Here is a 24,815-nt window from a genome sequence, read left to right on the forward strand (position 1 = left end):
TGGGAGACTCCCTAAATTTTGAAGCCCATGGGTTGTAGGAAGTCTGGGGAAGAATTCCAGGATTACTTTTATTGGATACGTTATTGTTTTTTAATTCTGGAATCGAGTTTAGATGTTGGTTTTTATTTGGGAGAAGCAATTAAGTGAGGTTTGATGATTTTGTGAATAATTTAGAATACACGTTTAGGGTTACAGACTAACTATTTTAGAGTGACTAGTGATTAGGAACGGGGTATTTTTAGTCAGTAAGAGTTTGACACCCTTTATCGTCTCGCCGAAGGTGGGAGAAGTCATTGGATGATATACACGTGACACCCAAACCCGAAACAACAATTTGGGGATCACACAAAGAGTTGCTTCGTGCGGAAATCGAATCCGCTACATGTTGCACAGCAGCCGGTCGCCCACCCGCCGTAGCAGCCGTGCAGTTGATAAGGTAATCATTAATTAATGACTCTGAGTACGGTAGTAAGACGGGATTTTCCTATATTCCCACGAGAACAGGATAAATGGGCATTACCTTTTTATGCATATGATGTCGCAGGCAGAAGCTATGTAATAATATGATACAAAACAAATACAAAGCAAGCATTAGTATTCCTACCTTCAAACGGTGTTGGTACATTGCCAACTCAGGTCCACCTAGGTCACCTATTTCCCTCAGTAAATTGTCACGTTTGTGAAGGACATTCCTACATGTACTGTTTGCATAATATCACGCTTTTAATTTCTATCGAGGCAACCTATTATTGTGTATTATAATAGTATTGTGTATTGTGAAACTGTGATGCCATGGGCTTTCATGAAGAAAGTATAATATGAGGTTATATTGTTTGTTTTTTTAAACGTTGCCCTAAACTAAGATTGTCTCCGGTGTTGTAGGTGTGTTAACAAACATACAATTTCACATACACTTGATACCCGGACCCGAAATAACAGTTTGTGGATCACTCGGTTGGAGTTGCTTCGTGCGGGAATCGAACCCGCTACACGTTGTCTAGTTACCGCACTAACCGTGCAGTCATTGCATATGAAGATATATTAATTTTCTTCCATCTGTGATTCTAGGATCCAGAAGAGCCCAGAAGCAGTAAACAACTTGATGATGATGACGATAGCTGGGGATCGAACCCATGACAGAACATAATAACTACAGTATGTGCTCATATTATTGTACATTAACTGTTGGATTAGTTTCGAGCCACAACAGAACTCATAATCATGGCCTGATTGGCCGGCTCGAATAAATCAACCAATCAAAGAGTCGAACGCGCTACGTTTCGATTATTTTAAACGTAAAACAAACTCATAATAAGGCTCCTTTTCTTAATTGGAGTTATTGAAAGCAAGTACACACACACGTGTACTTAATTTGAGTCGTTGAAAGCAGGTACATACAGAAATAAAACAAAAACCATATTATAAAAATTCATTTAGTTTATTTATTTGGACACACAAAATACTAAACACCTTTTGTCATTGGTATCTAAATAAAAAACTTTTTCTAAAACATCTAAAGTATAGTACACACTTATCAGCTAAAGGACAGATTTATTAGGAAGAGTGGCCACTGACAGCGGCCATAGACAATCGTTATTGCAGAGATCATAGACTAGATTCTACATGAAGATACACTTATACACCTATCCACCAACCTTTCCTAAATTTTAAGTAACCCCTAAGGTAAGATAGGTGACACTTTAACAACACTTTTAGTTATAACCAACCTATAAGTGACACCTAACGCGACGTCCTGCGAGCGATCTAGAAGCGAACGCGAAGCGAAACGGTGACACGCGAATTCAACGCGATGCGGTGTGACGCGGCGGCTATGTCCTACGTGCATGTGAATCGTTTCGTTTTGTTTCTGTTTCTGACATTATAAACAAAAACGTAACTAAATCGCGTCAAGTTCGCGCGGACATATCAAGCCAGTTGATAGCATAAACGCAATGTCAATAGATTTTGACAGTTTGTTGTTTCGCATCGTATTCGCGTCTAGATCGCTCACGCAGGACGTCGCGTAACAGTACAAGTAAGAAGTTAGTTTAGGTGCTACGTCACTGAGTAACTTTCAGTTAAGATTTGGCTGGTGGAAACGGCTATTAATTTATGTTTTAAGATTTCCAAGTTAAAACGTTAATTTACAAAAAACACATTGACGTAACTTGATTACTTTATAAGTACGCATATAAAGTAATCAAGTTACATTTTAATTAAGTATTTTACTTTTTTCTTAATAGTCAAATGACACTCTATTTTAAGTCTTGGCTTTTAGTTTTCGGAATAATAGTATTCAATGTACAATTTTCCGCCTGCTTTCAAAGAAATCACCTAATTTGTAATACGATACAGGTTTTTTCTTTCAAGGGGGGAAAATCATCCAATGATTTCTCCCGCGACAGGCGAGAGGGAGTTTTAACTCTTACTGATTCAAAACCACCTTGGTCTGACTCCTGCTTCGAGCCGGAGCCCCGTAAGGTTATCCGCAGCTACGGGAATACGAAACAGACTTAAGAGTGACATTTAAGTATTAAGAATAATCAAAACATATTCAATTTACACTACTTTCATTACATTTCTGGCATAAAACATCGTTCACGACCATAACAGAACGAGAATGTTTACAAAACAATTAGTATTAATAACAGAAAATATTAACACAAGTTTACTTAACCGAATACTCAAAAACTCAATTTTAAGTAACCTCAAAGTCACTACAACACTCATTTATAAGTGGACTCAAAGTTACTCACTTTAAGTTATAAGTAACTTTAAGGTACCTTTTTTTGATTGAGTATTCAGTTGTTTTACAAAATAAGTGTTTTACAAGGATCAGTCAGAATAACAAGAGATCTTAAGACAGTCAAAAATATGGCTGATTTACATAAGTAATCAATAATGAAACGTATTGTAACATTAAGCTGCTTTCAGAAAAAAAAAACATTACTTACAGAATGAATTTACCCTTAATACATTAATCAACACTAGCTGCCGCACTTAGAGACATTTAATAATTACTTAAACTATTCATTAGTAACGATTTTGTTCAGAAAACAATTGCTAAGGACTAGGTTAAGTAATCATTAAATGACTTTGAGTATGGCGGTAAGGCAATTTGTATTAAACGTTATTTACAAATATTTCATGTTAATTACAGTTTAGGTTCCCATGGAATCCACACATCACTTAAATCAATAGTTATATTATTTAAATCTTTTTGATTACTATTTTCAAAATAATTTTAGCCTCTAATAATTTACATTCAAAAGTTTTTTCACATTTCAAATCAAAATGAAACCAAAACACAGCGAAAATCTAGATTAAAGACGTAGATTAGACATTCATAGGAACACCACGCACCCTTAATGATTTTTAATAACTAATTTTTCTATATTTTTATAATAACTATCATAAGACATACTAATTTAACTAAAAAATCACGGTTTACTCACGTACATTAATTGAGAAAAGCTCTATTAGTTTCGAGTCACAGAGGGACTCTTAATCATGAGCAGCGTACACAGACGCCCTCTGTCGACTGTGTCTGGAAACTAGTAATAGAGCTTTTCTCCATTAATATACGTGAGTGAACCGTGATTTTTTAGTTAAATTAGTTAACTAATTTTTCATTTATAAATACAAATACATAACTTTGTTTATTTTTTATATCTAAGTATAATAATTTATAAAAAAAACACGCTTTCTACACGAGGTTGAACTTTAAGTCGACTACACTACGTATTTACTAAGTAATTTTAAACTTATAATTTATAATTTCTTATTATGTATATTAAAGTTGATTGTCAACTAGTTTTCTTTGTCGCTGGAAGCACCGTCTGCATGTTTTCTTAGGGTCCAGTAATCTGTGGAAGAAGAAAAAGGAAAATTAATACAAGTTATAAAACATAAACATAGATAGACAAGACAGTAGGGCTGATGCCTGATCCGGAGCTGCGGACTACCTAGCGGGTTTACCGGGGCTCCGGCTCGAAAAGCTGGAGTAGAACGGACGGGGTGGTTTTTAGTCGGTAAGAATCTGACACTCCTCTCGCCTCGCCCAAGGCGAGAGTAGTCATTGCATAATTTCCCCCTCTCAAAAAAAGACATGTATCTTTTTCATAATTAGTTTTGTCAAATTTCATAAGATTAAGGGCCGGTTATACTAAGTCTGATTATATTTACTTATATAACTAGCTGATGCCCGCAGCTTCGCTTGCATGGATTATGGACTTTGTAATTTGCCATTTACATAAGGACCACCAACTTTACTCATACTAAGAAAGATGGCTTAACAACACAATTTTATAAGAATATGCATGCAGTAGCAGAGTTAAATATCAAATAGTACCGCTGGCATCGATTTCAAGAGATATTCAAACCTGCGTGTGACGGAACAAAAGGTTTTATATGCTTTATTCGCATTTCTTATATTACACGCATTGTTATGTTTATATTATGTTACTGTCGGCATTTTGTAAAATAAGCTTGTGTTTTGAAATTTTAGATGCAAACAATTATATTGATGCTTTTATTTGGTGGTGGGGAAATAAAGGAGATTGCATATGCAAATGACAAGATTGCATTATTGTAATTGCGGGTTAAGCTGAAATGTTTGTTATCGTCTTTTTTTAGTTTTATAATTATAACTTTTCAAACTATTTTCCATAAGACTTTAAAACAATATAAAAAAAATGTTATATCAAGTTTACAAGATTGATTAAATATTTTACAATAAAATAAAACGAAATTGGGTAGATTTCAGAAATAACAGCTACCACCCAAATATCCTATTACTGGAGAAAATATAAAAACAAGCAAGAGAGATACTAGCATCTCTTCGTTGGAACTATTGAATAATATTTTTTTTTATATTCCTTTGTCAGTATATTCCGTGATCTGATTGATTACTCAAAGACATTCCTTTGCATTGTATAAGCCACCATACCACGTAAGGTATTCCGATATGCGTGATCGATCATGACCGATTCCGAAGCCTTTTTCAAAGACTGAATGAAAAAAAAACATGGTGGCACTTTTACATAAGTCTTCTCGTAGCGTGAAAATAATCATTTTAATCGAATCATCCGATCACCAAAAGGCTTTCCGATTTAATTATCTACAGTTCATTCTTAATTGAAGAAGTGTGAACTGGTCACTTTAAAAAATATACAAAAAAATGCTTGTAGAAAGAAAGAGATGGCAGTATTCGCAAATAAAAACAGGTTTTGGTCCCACTAAGGCTGACATCGAGATAAAAAAAGGAGTCGGACGTATTTATTGGGCTGAAGAAGTAGCTACCTGGGTTACGCGACCCAACTTTGTAGGGTGACTACACCAATTACCGTCCGTTCGAATTATTTTTGTGACCTTTTTTTTGTTTTCGAAATATGTTTTGGTTTGATTTGATTTATGATTATGACAGAATAGAATATTACCTTTTTTGTGTAACAAGTGCTTGAGTAAGGTTGTATAGTTAATTAGTTTTTTTTAAACGATTGGTTTTCTTTTAATGATAACAGGTTCATGTACCGTTTTGTTTATTTTTTACGCACACATTCGTTCAACAATATTTGAAGATGTATAATATTATTATTCCTGTGGTATTAGTTAAATGTCGTACGATTTACATTAAAGGGAAGATTTCAATAGATTTTTATGTAAACTTTTGTGTCCATAAAAGCGAACGTTTTTAAATGACACTTTATTCATTCTTTCTAGTGGTTTTTGCACACCATTTTAATGGGTTTTTCAAAGAAGTATTTTTGAAAGTAAGTGAATGCAATGATGATTCTTAGATGTATGACTTTAGTTTTTTTATTCATGCTTGTATTTGCTATAGTGTCCGTGGGAAGATTTTGGAGTTGAGGTGTTAATAAATCTATCATTATTTGTTTGACAAAAACTACAAACTTCTTTTTGAATCCTTCTCACAACTTTCCTTATAGTGAATCGACTTTACTATTGAGTTATGTGTCCTATTTTTTTATTTTTATTAATTGTCGAATATTTATTTTAAATATTTTATAGACTAGAATAGTATTATACGGACTTGTCCACAATAGGTACAAACACCTTGTTATTACTACAAAATCATTATTTTGTTTATATTTTCTTTTTATGTGACGGGAAAACAAGAATATAATATAAAATCAATATAATATTAATAAAACAGTGGTAAAACCAAAACTACACCACTAATTAGAACCGAGGCATGTGATTGGTGCAGTTTCCTGTTTCCTGCGTGTGCGCCGGTAGCGGATAGCACCGAGATTTTGTTTAATTGTTTATTTCTTTTATTATCACGCAAATGCTGGTTGAACAGGTATGTTGGGTGAGAAACTGAGAATTTCACTGTCCCCGTGTGAAAAATATTTTTATGTGAAATGTTTTTTTAATGTGTGGATATTTACTTTTTTATGGATATGTGGATGATACAGGGTGTAATATTATATCTCAGTCCTTTAATTAGGCTTGTCCCACGGTTGTCACCACACTTAAGTATTGTAACTTGCTTGAACATTGAATAAAATGTTCTTTTTTTTTCAAATAAACGTTGCGACACACTGGGATTTTCTTCTGTGTCGTGGGTGCGTTTACAAACGTTCACATATGAGTGATACTAGACCCGAAACAACAATTTGTGGATCACAAAGAGTTGTTCAGTTGAATCGAACCCGCTAGACATTGCACGGCAACCAGTAGCCCAGCCACGCACCATCCGTGCAGTCGATGAGAAAAAGTATGATGGATTATTTTGTTTTTCTTTTCTTTCTGAAGTCATTCAAGTTGATAATTTCTTTCATCGTGTATTTTTTTTTTTGAGATTTAAGCAAACCTATTCCCTTTTAAGTCTCTGACGCTTTAATTACAAATTAGCATCATATACTGCTGAGCTTCTCATCAGCTCCTAAATTCGCTGAGACCACGACGAAAGCCATAAAATGTAAAAATGGACACCCATCCATAAATTAGCCTTGGCAAAAGCAGCTTAAAATCGACAATCGTAACTTTACCGAATGTAATACGTAAGTAAAAAACCTCAAAAAAAACATTGACAAAGCAATGCATTATATTTAAATCTCCGTGTAAGACAGTAAGAATAAGATAAGGCGATCGCAACGTTACTCATAATGTGCGCAAGCGCACACAAGTGTTGCCAAACGCTTCCTGGAAAGCGACCACTGTGTGGTTTATATTTTTGAACTAAGGCTTTGGACATTAATAATAAATGTTAAAATTAAAATTTATTTAAGGCAAGGGCCAAAATTATACTTGGCATAAAGGAGTTTTCATTTTAAGTTTAGTGTAGTAGTTTTTTTTTTAATGGGACAAGCCCGCCACAACCTCCCATACCGTTGCAACTCCTGTAAGCCAGGATCTACAGTAGATACAAACATGAAAACACCGGAACACTGAAGTCCGGCTCGTCCCGGGGAAATGAAACAAATCAGAAGATGTTATTAGAAGAGAAGAAAAAGAAAACGATAGTTTAGTGTAGTAGTGTGCAGTATACCAGTAGTATGCTATTCTCTGATCCGGAGCTGCGGACTACCTCGCGGGTTATTATGGCTCCAGCTCCCAATCTTCCTAATCCGCGATTCCCCAACAACCCTTAAATTCCTAACCCAGAAAGGCCGGTAACGTACTTGTAAAGCCTCTGGTGTTTCAAGTGTCCATCGGCGACAGCGATTGCTTACCATCAGGATCACCTGATCAAACGAAAAGACGGATCATCTATTTTCATGCCACCGCGCACCGGCTTAATCCATAAAAAAAGCCTTTGTCTTAAGTTGGTTCAAGTGTGTAGTGTGTACACAGCCTTAGTTTCTGAGAATCGTGTTCGAATATTAATCGGAAATGTTATTTGATTTTTAATTTAAGACAATTCGATATGAACTTGATATTATTTGTATCCTGCTTACAAGGTAGCTGATGTAGGCAGGGATTGTTAAATAATCGTAATGTTGATCATGATTTCATGGAAGATTATTTAATAATGATTTTGTAACAAGACCTTTCTGGCTAAACTTAACTTGAGAAAAGTAAACACTCTCACTTAAAATTAATTTACTGTGAATTTCTCAGGAAGGGTGCTTTTCCAACAGAAATGTGCTATGCTACGTTGCTGTGGATGCGTTTGGCTTCCACCAACCATATTCATTGGTACATATTAAGACTTAATCTTGATTGATTTAAATTAAGACTGAGATGCTTTTCTAAACGTCGTGGTGGCCTGGAGATTAAAGACATCCGCTTCTTATTTTTAAGACTTTAAAGAGATTTAAGATTGGTTAGTAGTGGACTATTAAGTATAGGCTATTATTATTTGTGATGTGTGTGAAATTAGACGCTTATAATTAGAATTTTCCGAATTATACGTACTTTCTAAGACTATTTAGACACCACTGACAAACGGTGAAGGAAAAGCATTGTGAATTTTCTCAAAAGTGTACATTTTCATTTCAAGCTCCACCTAAGTATAAACTTAAGCATTTTCCAAGTAGTAGTAACTACAGTACTATTTGTTGTGCTTGTGCCCATACAGCCGAGGTACCTACTTAGTACCTAGGTAGCCTGTAATAGGCATTGTTTGTTTGTACCTAGTTCCGTGCCGGTCCTAAAAGTAGGTCATCTAGTGCTTACGCATTACGAGCTAGTACTAGCGTAAGTTTTATAACCTAAGCTGCAATACTAGTGCTTTACATGAGCCTAGGTAGCTTACGTACTAGGTAGATATAGTCAGCCAAGTAATGTGATGTGTTGTGGTTCTAGTTTGAAATAATATCGCTTGACTAGTTTCTATGTATTTACTTTTTGAACGTTTGAAATTTTCTCTGAGACGTTTTTAGATAAGTGAGGAGTTACCTTTTTTATTATTAATAAACTAGCTTCTGCTAGTGGCTTCGCCTGCGTTTCCGTGGGATAAAAGTATCCTATCACCCAAGACAGCTCATACTCTCTCTGTATACCAAATTTCATCAAAATCCTTTCAGTAGTTTCAGCGTTATTGACCGTCAACATTCACATTTGTAATATTAAGTATGACAGTGTGATTATTCTGTTATTGTGGCTTGTAGTGTTACCACATTTATACTAAAGTTAGTTATAAAATTAAACAGTAAGCCATTTTATTATAACATTTAGTTAAAATGTGCAAAAGTAACTACAACATTGAAGCTTCACAGAATAAGATCTTAATCTTAAGCTAGCTTTAGTAGAAATAAAACAGGTTTAGTCAAGTTTTTTAGCTTCGAAATTTACCATACGATTCGCAGGTAGAATTATATGTATGTATTCATATACTAAGGTCGATCACCCTAGGTCCCGTTACGAAAAACATAGCAGATTATTGTCAATGTTGTTGATAAACAAAAATATGTAAAAGTATTTAGAATGAAATCGTAATATTATTATAGTAATATTCTTAATTGTAATGTTCTTAATATTCCCTAAAGGGGTAGGCAGAAAAGTTTTTTAAAACGTGGCTTCGCACGTTGTATTTTCTGCTGTATCGTGGGTGTGTTTACAAACATAGAAGATATGTGGACTTGTATGTTAAATGGTGAGGAGAGAGGGAGTGTCAGACTCTTACTGACTAGAAACCACCCCGTTCCTACTCCTGCTTTTCAAGCCCAAGCTCCGATAACCCGCTAGGCAGTCTGCAACTCCGGAACTCTGGACCAAACACTATTAAGATTTAACTTACTTAAAACTACAAGACATTCCATTCTCAACAAAATACAAAGAAATATTTTACTTCTGACTCAGCCTTGATTACAACACACGTCATCAATTACGATACCAAAAACGTATGGAAACCAGCTCAAAATTGAACCCATAACCTCATTTTAAACGGGTTCTTAACCAACCTACTTTAACTTCAGGAAAGTTCAGATTGTGAATCATTTCGTGAAGAATTTTGTATGAAAGAATGTATGTATGTAAAATTTTGTTTATCAACATTAAAGTGTTACTGCGAAGAAGGGCCTGGTTTAAAAGGGCTTTAAGCCCTAGGTTAAAATATCCCCGGAGCTGCGGACTACCTTGTGGATTTACCGGAGCTCCGGCTCGAATAGCAAGACTAGGAACGGGTGGTTTTTAGTCAGTAAAAGTCTGAGTTAATAAGAGTCGCCCAAGGCGGGTGAAGTCATTGGATGATTTTGCCCCATCAAAAAAAGTTGGGTTTAGTTATTTTTTGACAGTAAGCATGGTCTTGTGTTTGATTATTGAGTTGCATAAGGTGTTTTTTGATTGGAATTCCACCACCTCCCTAAACCGCTGCAACTCCTGTAAGCCAGGATCTACAGTAGGTACAATGTTTCTTTAATAGTACGGTCACAGGTAGGGGTCTGGAATTGCGCCTAAAGTATGGCATTAGACTTAATACACGTTTTGAATTCATATTCTAATTATAATCTCCCATTTGAAACGAAATGAGAGTAAATTATTTCTAACGGTGTATAAGCAGGATATATGCCATTTAGCACTAATCTCATTAGGCTAGAGTTAATGAAGCATAGCTCAGTAATTAATCATGGCGGTAACATGAAACAGAAATGAGTTAATTGAATTTTAAACGGCATTCATACATTATCTTGCTCTTATGTTTTATTTTTGAGTGACTAAGTGCAACTACTTTTAGTTTTTTTCCTCAGTAAGGTAAGGTATTAATGTGTGTAAAATTTAAGTGTGGGAGAGCCATGCTTCGGCACGATGGTACGGCTCGACCGGAGTGACAGAAAACCGATGTGAAACGAATGTACCGATGTGAGTAAGGTTACCGGAGGTCCAATTACCCTTCTTCCCAATCATCCCAATGGCCGATTCCCCAAAAACACTTAAATCCTAACCCCCAAACGCCTTTGGTGTTTTGGCTGCTTACCATCAGGTGATCCGTCTTATACCATAAAAAATGGCTATTTTTGAGAAATTAAGCAGATTTAAAATCAGTAAAACATTTTTGCAAGATATGTTAAGCTTGGATTTACACAGTAAGCTCTATAAATAAGGCGTTTAGCGACAAATGCCACGTTTTGAGACCAATTCCGTGCACCTAAAGATATGTTAAGTATCTACTTAAAACTTAAGCATTTGGACATTTAGGTCCTAAGACGATATATTTATAAGTTCTTTATGTGATAATATAAAAAATACAGTCCTTTCGTTAAAAACGAGAAAATATGGGACCTTTTTAAAATGTTCACATTGTCCCTATTTTTTTTTAAGGAGGGAATATCATCCAATAACTTCTCTCGCCTTGGGCGAGGCAAGAGTAATTGCCTAAGAGGTTACCGGGGCTTCGACTTGAAAAGCGGGAGTAGGAACGGGGTGGTTTTTAGTCAGTAAGAGTCTGACACTCCCGTTCCTACTCCTAGCTTTTCAAGTCGAGAGAAGTCATTGGATGATATTCTCGCTCCCAGGTAAGTCCGCAGGGGTATTTTAAATCTAGTAAGCGTCTGATATCTCTTTCTTTCATGACGTATCAGAACGATTTTGTAATACTAGTCTGGTGTCAGATAATTAGGAAACTGAAGACTGATAATTATTATTTTATTATTTGGACACGCAAGCTAACCTACGGGCAACAGCTAGTTTTGTAAACATAAAAGAAACATGAGAAGTAAGTAAAATGCACATTATACATATCAGTTTTTTTAATCTTTCAGCGTATCGATAATGTTGGCGAAATTGTTATTATAATAGCGATTATTATAAGTCTAGGGACTGGTTGGAGGTGGTTCTTGGGTCCAATGGCCACTTTATTTAATGAGGATAATGATATACATACAATAGTATCTAGTTTTATACGGATAGATATAATATGTATGAGTTTGTAAAAAAATCGCCTAAGTGATATTTCTGTATTTCTGTAACTGGTTTAAATTAACGGATGGTTTGGTGTGATTGGTTAGTAAATATGACAATGGGACAAACTAATGTGAAAGAAATTCTAGATACAGGACTCTGAAGATAGATTCTGTTACTTAATTGCTATAAAAAATAAAATGGAAACTGTTTCATTCAACCTTTTGGTACATGTATTATATTTCTGTTATTATGATGTGAAAGAACATTTTTTCAGCAAACCGTAAGATTCGATCCCAAAAAAATTCCACCAACCAAATAAGTTAAAACTGACAAAATATCTAAAGGGCATATCGGCATGACCTCATGTTCATGTAACAGGGAGCCTGGTGAAAGGTATGGTCAGGGTTCGATGCCCGCTCGTGGCCTGATAACTGTCGGTTTCCTTGTTTCAGTTTATCCGATAACATACAATGACTCTGCACTCGTTCAGAAAACACCCTGTATACATACATATACAAACATACACACATACACATACATCTCTTTAGTGAATGAAAGATTCAAGTATTCATAGCTTCTTGTGTTCAATTGTATCTAGATATTGTGTCCTTTTAAGTATTAATAAACTACCTTCTACCCGCGGCTTTGCCCCTTTTCCATAGTTCCGTAGGATAAAAATCCTAAGTGTTTTTGCAAATCATAATCTACCCATGTTACAAGTTTCATCCCGATCCTTTCAGCAGTTTTGACGTAATTGAGTAACAAGCATACACACAATCACACAAACTTTCGCATAAATATTAGTATGATGTATTTTCTAGTACGTGCATGAAAGATACGCCTGTGACATCTTCATTTCAATAGATCATCAGTCACGATATGCTTCTTTAAACGGTCTAATCTTCGATAATGCTATCTCAATAAGAATGATGTTATAACAAAAAAATAAGTGAAGTTCAATAAGTTTAAGTTTGACTGGATATTTTGGAATTCCATAAAAGTCCAACATTCCACATTGGTTCTGGTGGAACGTCTAGTTAACCTGATTCTCCACGCTCCAAGGTCCTTAAGGAGATCATATTTAAGATAAACTATAGTTTCTTCGAGAGATCAAACTAGTCTTTAGAAAAGCTCATATTTAAAAATAATAATTGGTCTCTCCTTAGTTTTATACCTTCGTGTATTATAGGTGCAGATTTTTTTATTATGTTTATTTAAAAACTATTAATATAACTTCAAATATATTACAGAATTTGGATAACAAAGTATTCATAAAACAACTATTTCTATAAATCTACATGATTTTTTTAGTTTTTATTTCATGTAGACTTCAAATGGTGTAAATAATGAAATTACTATTTATCTCATTTGATCAAGAATCGATGCTATAGGTTAATGTTTTTTTTAAGATTAAACGATCCTTAGATGACTTTTTTTAAGAAAGTTTTAGTAGTCTTCCAGTCAGTAAAAATTGAAGGAATTTAGTGGGCTAGTGAGTCCAAAACCTAAATTTTGAAAGCATTTCCATACCCGCAGGCATTTAGACTTATAAAATGGTATTCAGTTGACTAAATTGCCCTGTCATGTCGCATGCTACACCGAATTCGGTTCCATTTAAATAATGCACGGCAAAAAGTATGCCATCACGCCATGTCCCGTGCTGAACAGTCCCGAATCACATGCAAATCTGACAGGCATCCCATGATCAGGAAATCAGGAGTCATTCTGTTGGATTATTCAGTTGAATAACGGGATTTAATTTGATGTTTTTTTTTTTCGTTTTACATAATTTGGGATGCGAATTGGTTGTAATATTTTAAATCTGCTTTTTCACCAGAGATGTGCTATGTTACGTTGCTGTGAATGCGTTTGGCTTCCACCAATCATATTCATTGGAACATATAGCTTAGCACTGGTGGAAACGGACTCAGCTTTAGCCTTCTTTATATGGAAAGATGCGTGCTATGGGTGGCTATCGATACATCGCATACTCGAGCTGCACATCTTCCTCGCATAGCTACAACATAGCTTAGTGGAAACGGTCACATAGTTTCAAGGCTTAGCTATTACATCTTCGTAGCATATCTACATAGCACATCTCTGGTGGAAATCACCATTTTGATTATGAACACGTTTAAAAATTCTACGTTCAAATTGAGCTATAAGCTAGAACTGTATTCAACGACTACTTATAAAAAACACAACTTCATCATAAAATTGCAAACACATTCAGATTAGTTCCTTCAGTAAAATAAATCGTGACATCAGCACAAAAAGACGCAAGCCCAACTTCTCCTATACTTTTAACGATACCAAAGCAGAGGTTATGTCATAACACATGATAAACCGGTTCATTGCACTTTTCAAACAGTCACGTGTCCCGCCTGACTATTATAATAGTGCAATGTATAGCTTATTGACACACACCTATGTTTCAAACTCCAATATTTTGTCCTGAATATGAGCCTTACAGACGATTTTATACTTTATCCAGTTTGGTCAGAATTGCATTTAGCTTGATGAAGCTAGTTATTTTATTGCAATAGTCTGGTCTAGACAGATTTTAGTATAGTTTTTATTGAGTTCCACGTCACTTCTTTATAGTAGTTATTAATTGAAGGATTTGATGTAATCGTTAATTTTACATCGATGGGTGTGCTGCAGATGTATTAAAAACTAAAAGGCATATAGATATCCGTCATTTGATAGCGTATATTTTGAAAAGTGGATCTGGTATAATATCTTCTTTATATCAAATTCTATTTACTCACTACTCAATACTCAATTCTTTATTGTAATTAATAGAGGATATAGGGGATGAGATGGTAATGTGGGGATGAGTGTGTTTCACAAATTCACAGTCCATTATATACCAACCGAAAACGAATTATAATTTTGCATGTCGCTAGATGGCGTCAATGAAGCTTAAGATCCTTATAACCATTGTAGCTGACAAAATTATATGGTTTCTAGGGGCTACCAGCAAAAATCTGGTAAGAGTAATAAGAACTCTAAACTCAAAGTATAGTTTTGAAGTTCGCTAGATGGCGTTAGTGAAGTTTAAGATACTTATCAAATCATTGTTGCTGACAAAATTAAAGGCAGTTTGTTATTGACTACCAGTAAAAATTCTGGTAAGATTTTACAAAAAAGTATCTTTAAGAAATTCGGGAAACTAAATAAGCAGGAGCTTTAAACAAGCCCTGAGGGCATCGTGTTTAGATACCGTGCGTGCAAGGAACCACCAGACTAATAGATCAGTTAGTTGTTCACGATCACAAAATGCGGGTGGAGCCCTGGTAATAATAGTCCCTAAATAATAATACCAAGCGAAGTACTCCCATAGGGCACGGTTGGTTGCGTAGGGAAACCGTCACGGTATGCCTGTTCTGGTTGAAGTCACCACAGAATTTTAATTCCTTTATTCTTATTATTGAGGCTGAGAAACTTTTTGAATTTTAACGGTCAAAGCGATGCTATTGGTCGGTTGAAGTTGGCGAGTCCTTATTGGTTTGGTCGTTCCGGGAGCTGATTTTGAAATTGGAAGACAAGTGGAACGCTTGGTAACCGTTTTAGTTTGAATTTGGATTGTATGAGGTTTCTGTTTTTCGTTTGGAATATGCAGTTTTAGATGAGGATTAGTCAATACTAACATTCATCTCTTGCATTGAATTTTGAACAACAATAGATATAATTTGTGCTCCATGTCGAACGCTTTACAAAAGTCTATCAAATATATCAGTAGCCGTCACTCCGTCAGCAACTTCCTTATATTGTTCTATTGTTGCCACACCAAATATTTCTCAGGCGGTTTTTTATTTCGTGAACTGATACAATGAAGGCGTTTCCTTTAGAATTTCTTAAGGAAAATTGTATCGGGGATTTTTTTTGTCAATTTTGACTACGGGTGTTTAGTAGACCTTGAGGATTCTTGGAACAAGTTGGCCTTCGTTGATATTATATGATTATGAAAATGGATTAAGGCATTAGTGTTTGACACTATTGAAATATTCATCTATGTGTGCTCCTTATTTTTTTTTTGTCTGATGTTGTTTATTATAAAATTCAATTATATTTTCCCTCATTTTTTTTTTTTTTATGGAATAGGAGGCAAACGAGCAAACGAGTCACCTGATGGTAAGCGATCAGCGCCGCCCATGGACACCCGCAACACCAGAGGAGTCACAGGTAAGTATACAATGTACTTTCACTAAAATAATATATACCCTCTAAGTTTTACAGTTAAAGGGAATATTTGGATTTTATTATCAGATTTCAAAATAGATTTAATCCTTCTACATTCGGTTTAAATACTACGTTCCTAGTTAATCGGCCAATCAGAGTAAATAGTTATTAGTAAATAGTTATTAGTAAATAGTTAATCGGCCAATCAGAGTACCGAACGCGATCTCGTTTCTTCTTCGTACAGTTTAAAAAAAATGATTTTATGTACTTTTCTCTTTCCATCACCACGAGTCTCTTACCAAACTTTATAGTTTCATTATGTTATGTTGAATAAACATCTTTAGTTCTTACAAGAAATAAAATTCTCGAACTATTATGATCCGATGACAAAACAGCTATGATCTAAGTTTCCAGATTTCTCGTCAATGAGTCAGAAATCGAACATGTTCAAACAAGTAATCCTGATCAAATAATTGCTTTGTCAAACGCTTACCTCAGCTTAGTTATGTTTTATAGATTTTCTAGAGAATGGTAGAGAATTTCACCATTGGTTAGGGCTATAAAAAAGCCTTAACCTATATGTAATAAGGTTCATTTTAGTAATGGTACCATAAAATCACATTTGCTTTTATTTCTCTCGCAATTAATGTTTTAAAAGAGCAATTAGCGCATCGTTTCTTCATGGGACTATTGAGCGACATGCTGAGTTTTATTTTATACGTTTTTCTCATCTATAAAATTAGTTTTATAGTGTTTTTTAGTTATTGTAGTTTGTATTGCTGTTGTGGGTTTGTTCTTTTCTGCAATTACATGGTTTACACCTTCGCTTGGTTAATGCTCGTCTTTAGTATTATTTGCTATCATCATTTCTTCTAAGTTTCTTCTGTTCTGTTTTCTAAATTTTTAATTTTTATACTTATATATTTTTTATGGTTTGGTTGGTCGAAAGCTAATAGACGGACCACGTAATGGTAAGCAATCGCCGCCGCCCGACACACCAGGGGCGTTACAAGTGTGCTGCCAGTCTTTTTGGGGTTAGGAATTTAGAGGTCATTGGGGAATCAGGGATCGCGACGGGGGGTAATTGGGCTTCCAGTAACCTCACTCACACAGCTAGATTTTTTTAACATTAACATTTTTCTGGAGTTTCCATTCAAATTTTCGAACTTTTTTCCTTTTATGTCTAACATCAGCCAAAAGGTTCTAGATATTTATTTGAAACAAAACACAATCACAGAATGAATTCTCACATAGTATTTTGCGAAACCACACCTCGTAGGCCTCCATAGTATGGTATTCACCACAGGTTGCTAATGTACCGTTACAATACAAAACAACGGGATATCTAGTGCACAGTGTTTTAGAAACCTGACTTGGTCGTAGAATATAATAATATAATAAAATACCTGATTGGGCAGCGTGATATGTATAATATATTTAGAACAAAATATGTAGGTATCACGTTTTAAGTCTAGAAAAAGCAAACTTAAAATTGTCCACGTGATAATATATTGAGCTGCTTATTGAAAAGCGTATTTTTGGCATTCAATAATAAGGTATTTATTTATCATCAATCATCAATTAAATAGAAGTTAAGAAAATCACTCCAGGGAGGCAAAATCTTCAACAATCGATAAGTTGTCATTGCTGACCAAAGGCCTCTTCTCACGGAGAAGGTTTGAGCATTAAGCATCACGCCTGCTTAATGCGGGCGGATTAAGCATTAATCACCACGCCTGCTTAATGCGGGCTGGCGATTTCAAACTTACAATCAGCAATTATTAATCTTCAACATACTACAAAAAAGAAACATAAGATCATACATTTTTTTGCCAAATAAAAAAACAACCTTATTGACAAGCCATGACACTACAATGTCAAAGTATTACTATGTGCACGAATGCAAGTAAGACTTAGGTAAATATGTATAATGCTGTGACAACGCAGTACCTACTTCAATTGGCAAGCTATTGAGGTCAAGAGAGACACACCTTTTGACGACATTTTGTTTATTTGCTTAACTACATACCTTTACAGGACAAACTGTAATGGGTGCCGCAGAAGGTCCATTTAGAAATTTCTGACTGAGTTGGATGGATGACAGAATGGTTAAAAATGGGGATGATGACGGGGTATGAAAATTAAAAATCTATTTATTCCGTCAGTTAGGTAATGAAAAAATATTAGATACGTATTTTTTATTTTGTCGTATAAGATTGTTAATAATACTTAGATAAACCGAATCAAAGTTTAGAAGTGGTAGCAACTACGTCATTTATAAAACGCACCTAGAAGTGACGTTACGAAATTTGAAATCGATAATCTTCGAAATTATTTGTGACCGCAAGAAAATAAAAAATACGTTACGGATATTAAAATAAAAATAATCATCTACCCTATTCCAGAAATAATACTGCTATTAAGAATAACAAAAACAAATGCTACAAGGATTTGTCGGTTTCGTCGAATAAGAAAAAATAGCACTTGTGATCATTCATTCAGCTAACAGTCACATCTAACAACATAACTTAGATGCAATGGACCTTTTCCATTTAACCCTACAGTGGTTCAACCTACTAAGGCACATATCAACAGTAAATATTTATTTTTTCTATAAAACTTGACTTATAGCGTTTATCTTTTCAGTATTTAGGTTAGCTGATCAGTCATTTCAGTATATCAGTGTTTGTTATTTGTACAGCTTTGCTTTTCGTGTTTATTTACTTTTTGGCTGTTTTTGGCCCAGATCGGTACTTTCGTAGACAGATTGGGAATTTCTCCGGTATCTTTTATAGTGATAGTAGTAAGTTATCGCACTTGTTTTGCCCAGTTTTGGGCTGAGATAAGAAAAATATAGTACTTTTTCGGCAATAGGAATGAGTGATTGGTAATTTTTTGGAAAATTTTCGGCATTAAGTTTATTTTTCTTTCACTAATGTTGGTAAAGGATACTAGTTGCTAGATGCTGGAAGTTATTGAGGCCTATTTACAGCAGTTTATGTACGTTGGCTTATTATATGACGGTGTAATTAAGCATAGGAACTGCAAACATTTTTTCACATGGCTATTAAGTTCAAATAAATAAAAGATTCGCCTGCAGTTTACCTAGTGGGTTTACCGGGGCTCCGGCTCGAAAAGCAAGAGTATGAACTGGGTGATTTTTAACCAGTAAGAGTCTGACACTCCCTCTCGTCTGGCCCAAGTCATTAGATGAATTTTCCGTCTCAGAAAAAAGGGCTGCTCTTATTTATTATCAATATATACTCAATATATTACTTACGAAATAATAATTGTATTATAACTAAGCTACATTGGTAGCTTCCTATAGTTAAATTCAGTACTAAAAGTGATTCATATAGATTTTATGACTTTAGAAGTAGTAAAATTTATTCGATAGACAGACAGACAGATAGACAGACAGGGTTTACGACCATTTTATTGACAGTAGACGTATTGTTATCGTAAAGCAGTTATGAGGAACTAAGATAGTACCTATAGTAAGTGTTATGAGATCCCTATGTTAGATGGTTCAAGTTTAGTTTAGTTTTAGCTTTACTTTATAGTTAATTTTTCTTTGTGTTATTTTATAGTATCGCTGTTGGTTCTTCAATAAAATAAATAAATTAATCATACGTTGTAATAAAACTATTTAGATAATAATATGATTGAAGTCTACACAAAGTAGCTTTTTTTAAGGAGAGGAAATCATCCAATGACTTATCCCGCCTTGGGCGAGGCGAGAGGGAGTGTCAGACTTTTACTGACTAAAAACCACCTAGTTCCTACTCCTGCTTTTCGAGCCGGAGCCCCGGTAAACTCGCTAGGTAGTCCGCAGCTCCGGATCAGACATCAGCCCTTCTGGACCTGATCTGTAGTGGTAGACAAAGTGCTTGTAGCAACTATTAAGTAACAGTCAATAAACTCCTACTTAAACTTTGATCGTGCAGCGTTTGAGCTCAGTTTTAAGACCGTTGCAATTTAAATAGGTCTTGGTAATTAGATACTCAAACACTAGGTCATAGTTTGCAGTCTAGACTGCTTCTTGTTTGCACTTATCATTTGCAGTTGGTTAACCATTGATCGAATCATGAAACGTGGGATGAGAACCTCAAATAATGTACTATTGGATTTTAAAGTGTGATTGGTAAATATAGCATTTCTCAAATTTTGCTTTTTGGTCATTCTATTAAAAAAAATACTAGAAAATTCGTAATAAAAGCACTATTATAAAGATAAAATTTAATGTAGAATAGAGTAAGTAACATCGTGAGGAAACCTGGGCTTATAATTTCTGATTATAAGTTTGAAATCGCCAACCCGCATTGAGCAAGCGTGGCGATTAATGCCCAAACCTTCTCCGTGTGAGAAGAGGCCTTTGGCCAGCAGTGGCCACTTATAGGCTGTTGATGACGATGATGATGGTCATGAAAAGCTAGTTATAATACAAAACATCGATGATTCACTTCGAAACATCGCAAGGCGTATACTTGTCTATTTATTTAAGCTTCTAAACTTAAAGGATCAACAAAAAGTCCCATTACGTTTTGTAACTCATGATCTATGGGGTCAATTACCTCACAAGAAAGTCTGTTTTGAATTACGTAGTACCTTACTCCTCGCTCCTCCCATAATTTTAACGCGTGATGTTACGTTTAAAGAGATTTAGTGTTATTAAATTTTTTGAACTTTTTGTGGTCTTAAAATGCTTAATGCTGTATCGTGTTTGGCAGATGAATTGCAAAGAGATTTTGTAAATGAAGGTATTCATATTGCGTCATATCATTTTTCAAGCTCAACGTATCGGGGACTGGTGCTGCCGAAAAACCTCAAACGGCGAAAGTATAATAATCTGATTGGCAATTATACTTTAACTAGACTGTAAATCTCTAAGGTTTCTTTTAGCAACAGCTGTTGGTACTACGTTTTCTTAACTACTGCCCAAGTAGGTACAGTATTGTTATGAAAACAACCTAGTCTTTATTTCCTTCGTTATTATGTAGAAGTCAATAAACGAAGCCATTCTATTGAATATGTATCGTTCACAGATGCTTTAACAACCAATTATTACGGACGGACAGACAAACCTATACTTACACATCTTTCATTCCCAATATTTCAAGTACTTACTAAGTTACACTTAACCAACTTAAGTATAAGCACTTCAACATAACCACCAAACCCCTATTACCAGATTATAAGGTCTAAATTCCTTTAACAATAATTGTATTGTAACAAAAAATATTTTTGTTCAAGCCACGGGTGAAACAAAAAATGTGGGGCCTTAGATGACGTAACGGGTCAATGACCTCGGACACCATGGATGGATTGGAAGCCATGAATCGAATCTTTGATCATTCTACAGATATATTTTGATCAACACAAGTAGTAGTTCATAGACCTAAGGATAAAAAAGTGGTTACGTAACTATGGTAAAAGAAAGATGTAATGGATGATGGTGAAGATGTGGAAAGTTTTTTTTAGATATTACGCAGTATGAGCTCATCAGTGTTAGGGTTTTTTGTCGCGAAGAAAGAACAGTGTATGAACAACATCCTTATGTAGAAAACTGATCGACATAAAGATATTATTGATGAAGATGATGATGACGAAAGATGATAGTAAAAAATGTCTTTCTTATTTAAGAATCAAAAATCTGAATAACTTTTACCAGAGCTAGATCCATTCCTATATATTTATTTATGGAATAGATGACAAACGAGCAGGCGTCTCACCTAATGGTAAGCGACCAGCATCGACCATGGAACACCAGAGGAGACACAGTTGCGTTACCGGCCTTTTAAAAAGGAATACGCTCTTTTCCAATGGCACAAATCCAAAACATTATAAAGATTGTCGATGTCAAAGCACTGAAGCGGAAGAAAGAAGCATTGTAATGGTGATAGCTTTCAATCGTCCCTTGAAATATCCCGGAAGACGCCAAGCGTGACGAGGTTTTTTAAAATTTTAATTTGAACGTTCAAATCTTGATGCGGCTATTTTTAACTTGGACCCTACAGCTGGTAAGGATGTTAATTTTTTTTGGAAATGGGATTTAAGAAAACACAAAGAAGATCAAATTCAATTTAGCACACTACAATATTTTCTATAGTCATAAAATGAGGCAAAAAATTATCAGAAATCTTCATAATTTCTTAGTAGACAGTAACTTCCTTGTGGTTGCGGTTTCATTCCCAGTCTCTAAATATCCTAGCCTAAATTAGCTAGTCCTTTCCAAGAACCTAGCTATCAGGCACAAAAACATTGATTGGTATTATAGCTCTTATTTTTTTATGGTCATTGGCACCATTATCGCTTGTCACTTCAAAATGATCACCCTATATGGTAGTATTAAAATCTTAATCGCTATTGGGATTATAGAATGCACACCCACTACATCTATGAAGCCTGCTACAAATATGAGTCATAGTATTATTATCACGCCATAGTTTTAATCTTTCTTTTTTGTTCTTTATACCCAAGTTACTTTTTTCTCCACATGTGTAAGTATGGCTATTTCAACTAAATGATTAATAGCTTTTGTTGTTTCTTTATATATCATCTAATGAACACTGAATCATTCTTGGACTTGTTAATTATGATCTGTGTTGTGCAGATTCATTTAAATAATGGCGGCTACTGGTTTTTGTTTATTAACTTCTAATGCTTTAGTTTTAGTGGTTCAGTATTATTTTCTTCAATGTTATAAATAAGTCGTCCAAAAAACAAGCTGAGATATTTTTAAATCTCTTTTTACCAAAATAGTTTAAAGTTTCATAAGAATATTAAACAATACAGTCATATGACACTATCTATTTTAGGATATATATTTTAGTCTAGCTAGTTAGTCTAGTTTATATAGTTATCTAGTTTATTAGTTAGTCTAGTTTATATATTTTAATCTATTTTTTTTATCTTCTTTTACTTCATATTCTAAAGTTGTAGTCAATTTTCCTGCTTTTAGTTCTAAAAGAGATTCATTGCTTTCATTAATGAATGTGTAATAAGGAATTATGTTAATTAAATGTCAAACTTAACACAGTTGGTTTTATAGATAAGTGTGTAGGCAGAGTTTAAGGTCACGTGTTGCCTGGTGTGTTCTAAAAGTAAGATCTTTTTTTATTTATTATTGATCCTTTTTCCTTTCATCATATCAAACCATAAGTATTCATGTTTTGATAAGTGATTTAATAGTTCTATTACGATCATATCTTATTGGTTTAGCTGCATCCAAGTATCTAAGGTCATTAACCCTATTGAATCTTGTAACTCTTATAAGCGCAGTATCCGGTATTGAGTTTAAAGATCAAATTATTGTTATTCTTTTACTCTAAATGTATTTTGTAAACGGACGGTTTTTTTTCTGACTAGTTGAAATTACTTAGGAATGTATTGCGATGCGTTTGTCATCCATAATAAGTACTGAATAATGATACCAAGTAAAGAATGCAGTTTAAAGGTCAAAGTAACGCCGTTGAATGTTACGATCGATTTTGGTCAGCCTACAATGTAAGTGCACTGAGAAAGTGGACCTACAACATTTTGTACTGAATAATTACTTTCACTGAACTTTATGAAAAACCCAACGAACAGATTTATGCCAGACACGTTAAATATAGAAGAGAAAATACTCACGAATGCACATATTCTGTAGTTGGTTCATGTAGTCTGGCACAAAGCCAGACACCACATTAAAACAAAACAGAAGCCCACTGAATAACTAAGGAATTTATTAATATTGCCACAAGCGTAGCACAGGAGCTTAAGTAATCAATAGCTATCAACGTTTACACAATTTATTTGTACTATTCACAGCAGATAAGCAACCTGGCCCATATTTCACAATTATGAATCCCAGTATAAACATGGCCCCATAAAATAAAAATGCAGTGATCAATTCCCCTGCTGGTCCATTATGCAAGACGATGCTTGAATACGAAATGAGCTGGCCAAGATTGACACGGGACTATAAATATTGCGGTGAAAAATTGCCTCAATTGTTACATTGTAACTTTATGGTTGTTTGTTGAAACAATAGTGTGTACTGACCTGTCATTTGCAGCTGTCTTCTGGAGGCGGGGGTGCGGGGCGTGCGGGGGGTGCGAGCAGCCCGCGGAGTTCTGGGTGTGCGAGGAGTGCGTGGCGAGCTCGTATTACTCCCAGCATTCCGCCTCGAAGGAGACCCCAGTACCCTCAGGTCTGTGTTCTCCACACACGCCAGCGCCTCCGTCGCCATCCTCACAGGACTTTCCGCGTTTTCCTTATCCTCTTCACAAAACTTAACAGGAGAGTCCATCTTAGCAGATTTGTACACACATTCTGTCTCAATGTCGAAATTGAAGCGCCTGATGAAGCGCTTCCTCTCCCGGGCGTACTGCTCAGCCATCAATCGCTTCGTCTCGTCCCGGTCAGGCGCTCCGAACAAGCACTTGCAGCTCCCGCGCCTCCTCCTGGGGGTGTTGGAAGCCCTGAGCGCCATGCCTACGGACATCTCGAACCTCCTCTGCTTGGGTGTACGTCCTCCGGCCGCCATATCGTGTCGTAGCGCGCGTCAGGTGAGCACTGACTGGTTACCGAGAAACATCTGACTAATCTCCCGAGAGAAAACAGCTGTCCGCAGGTAGCGCGCGAGAGGGAGGATATGTTTGCCGGCGAGTGAGAGCGGGCGAGGGTCGCACCTGGCGGCCGCGGGACGCGCCAATTCTAACCTATAAGCGCGGTGTGGCCGGCGTGTGCGCGCGCGCTCTTCCCGTATACGACTGACGCTCGATGTTTTCCCGCGCATCGCCGCGTGCGCCGATTTTGGCAGTCACTTGGCGCGC

At 35.5% G+C, this 24,815-nt stretch overlaps 1 protein-coding gene across 1 annotated transcript; it reads right to left on the minus strand.

The window, feature by feature from the left end:
• Positions 1-1,415: 1,415 nt before the first annotated feature.
• On the minus strand, positions 1,416-24,815 carry LOC118271318 (uncharacterized). The gene is made up of 2 exons (XM_035587372.2): positions 24,043-24,815; positions 1,416-3,866 (listed from the first exon to the last, which is right to left on the minus strand). The coding sequence occupies exons 1-2, from the start codon at positions 24,524-24,526 to the stop codon at positions 3,811-3,813; spliced, it is 540 nt and encodes a 179-aa protein (XP_035443265.2). The 5' UTR covers positions 24,527-24,815; the 3' UTR covers positions 1,416-3,810.

Source organism: Spodoptera frugiperda, chromosome 9 (assembly GCF_023101765.2).
Source record: "Spodoptera frugiperda isolate SF20-4 chromosome 9, AGI-APGP_CSIRO_Sfru_2.0, whole genome shotgun sequence".
NCBI lineage: Eukaryota > Metazoa > Arthropoda > Insecta > Lepidoptera > Noctuidae > Spodoptera > Spodoptera frugiperda.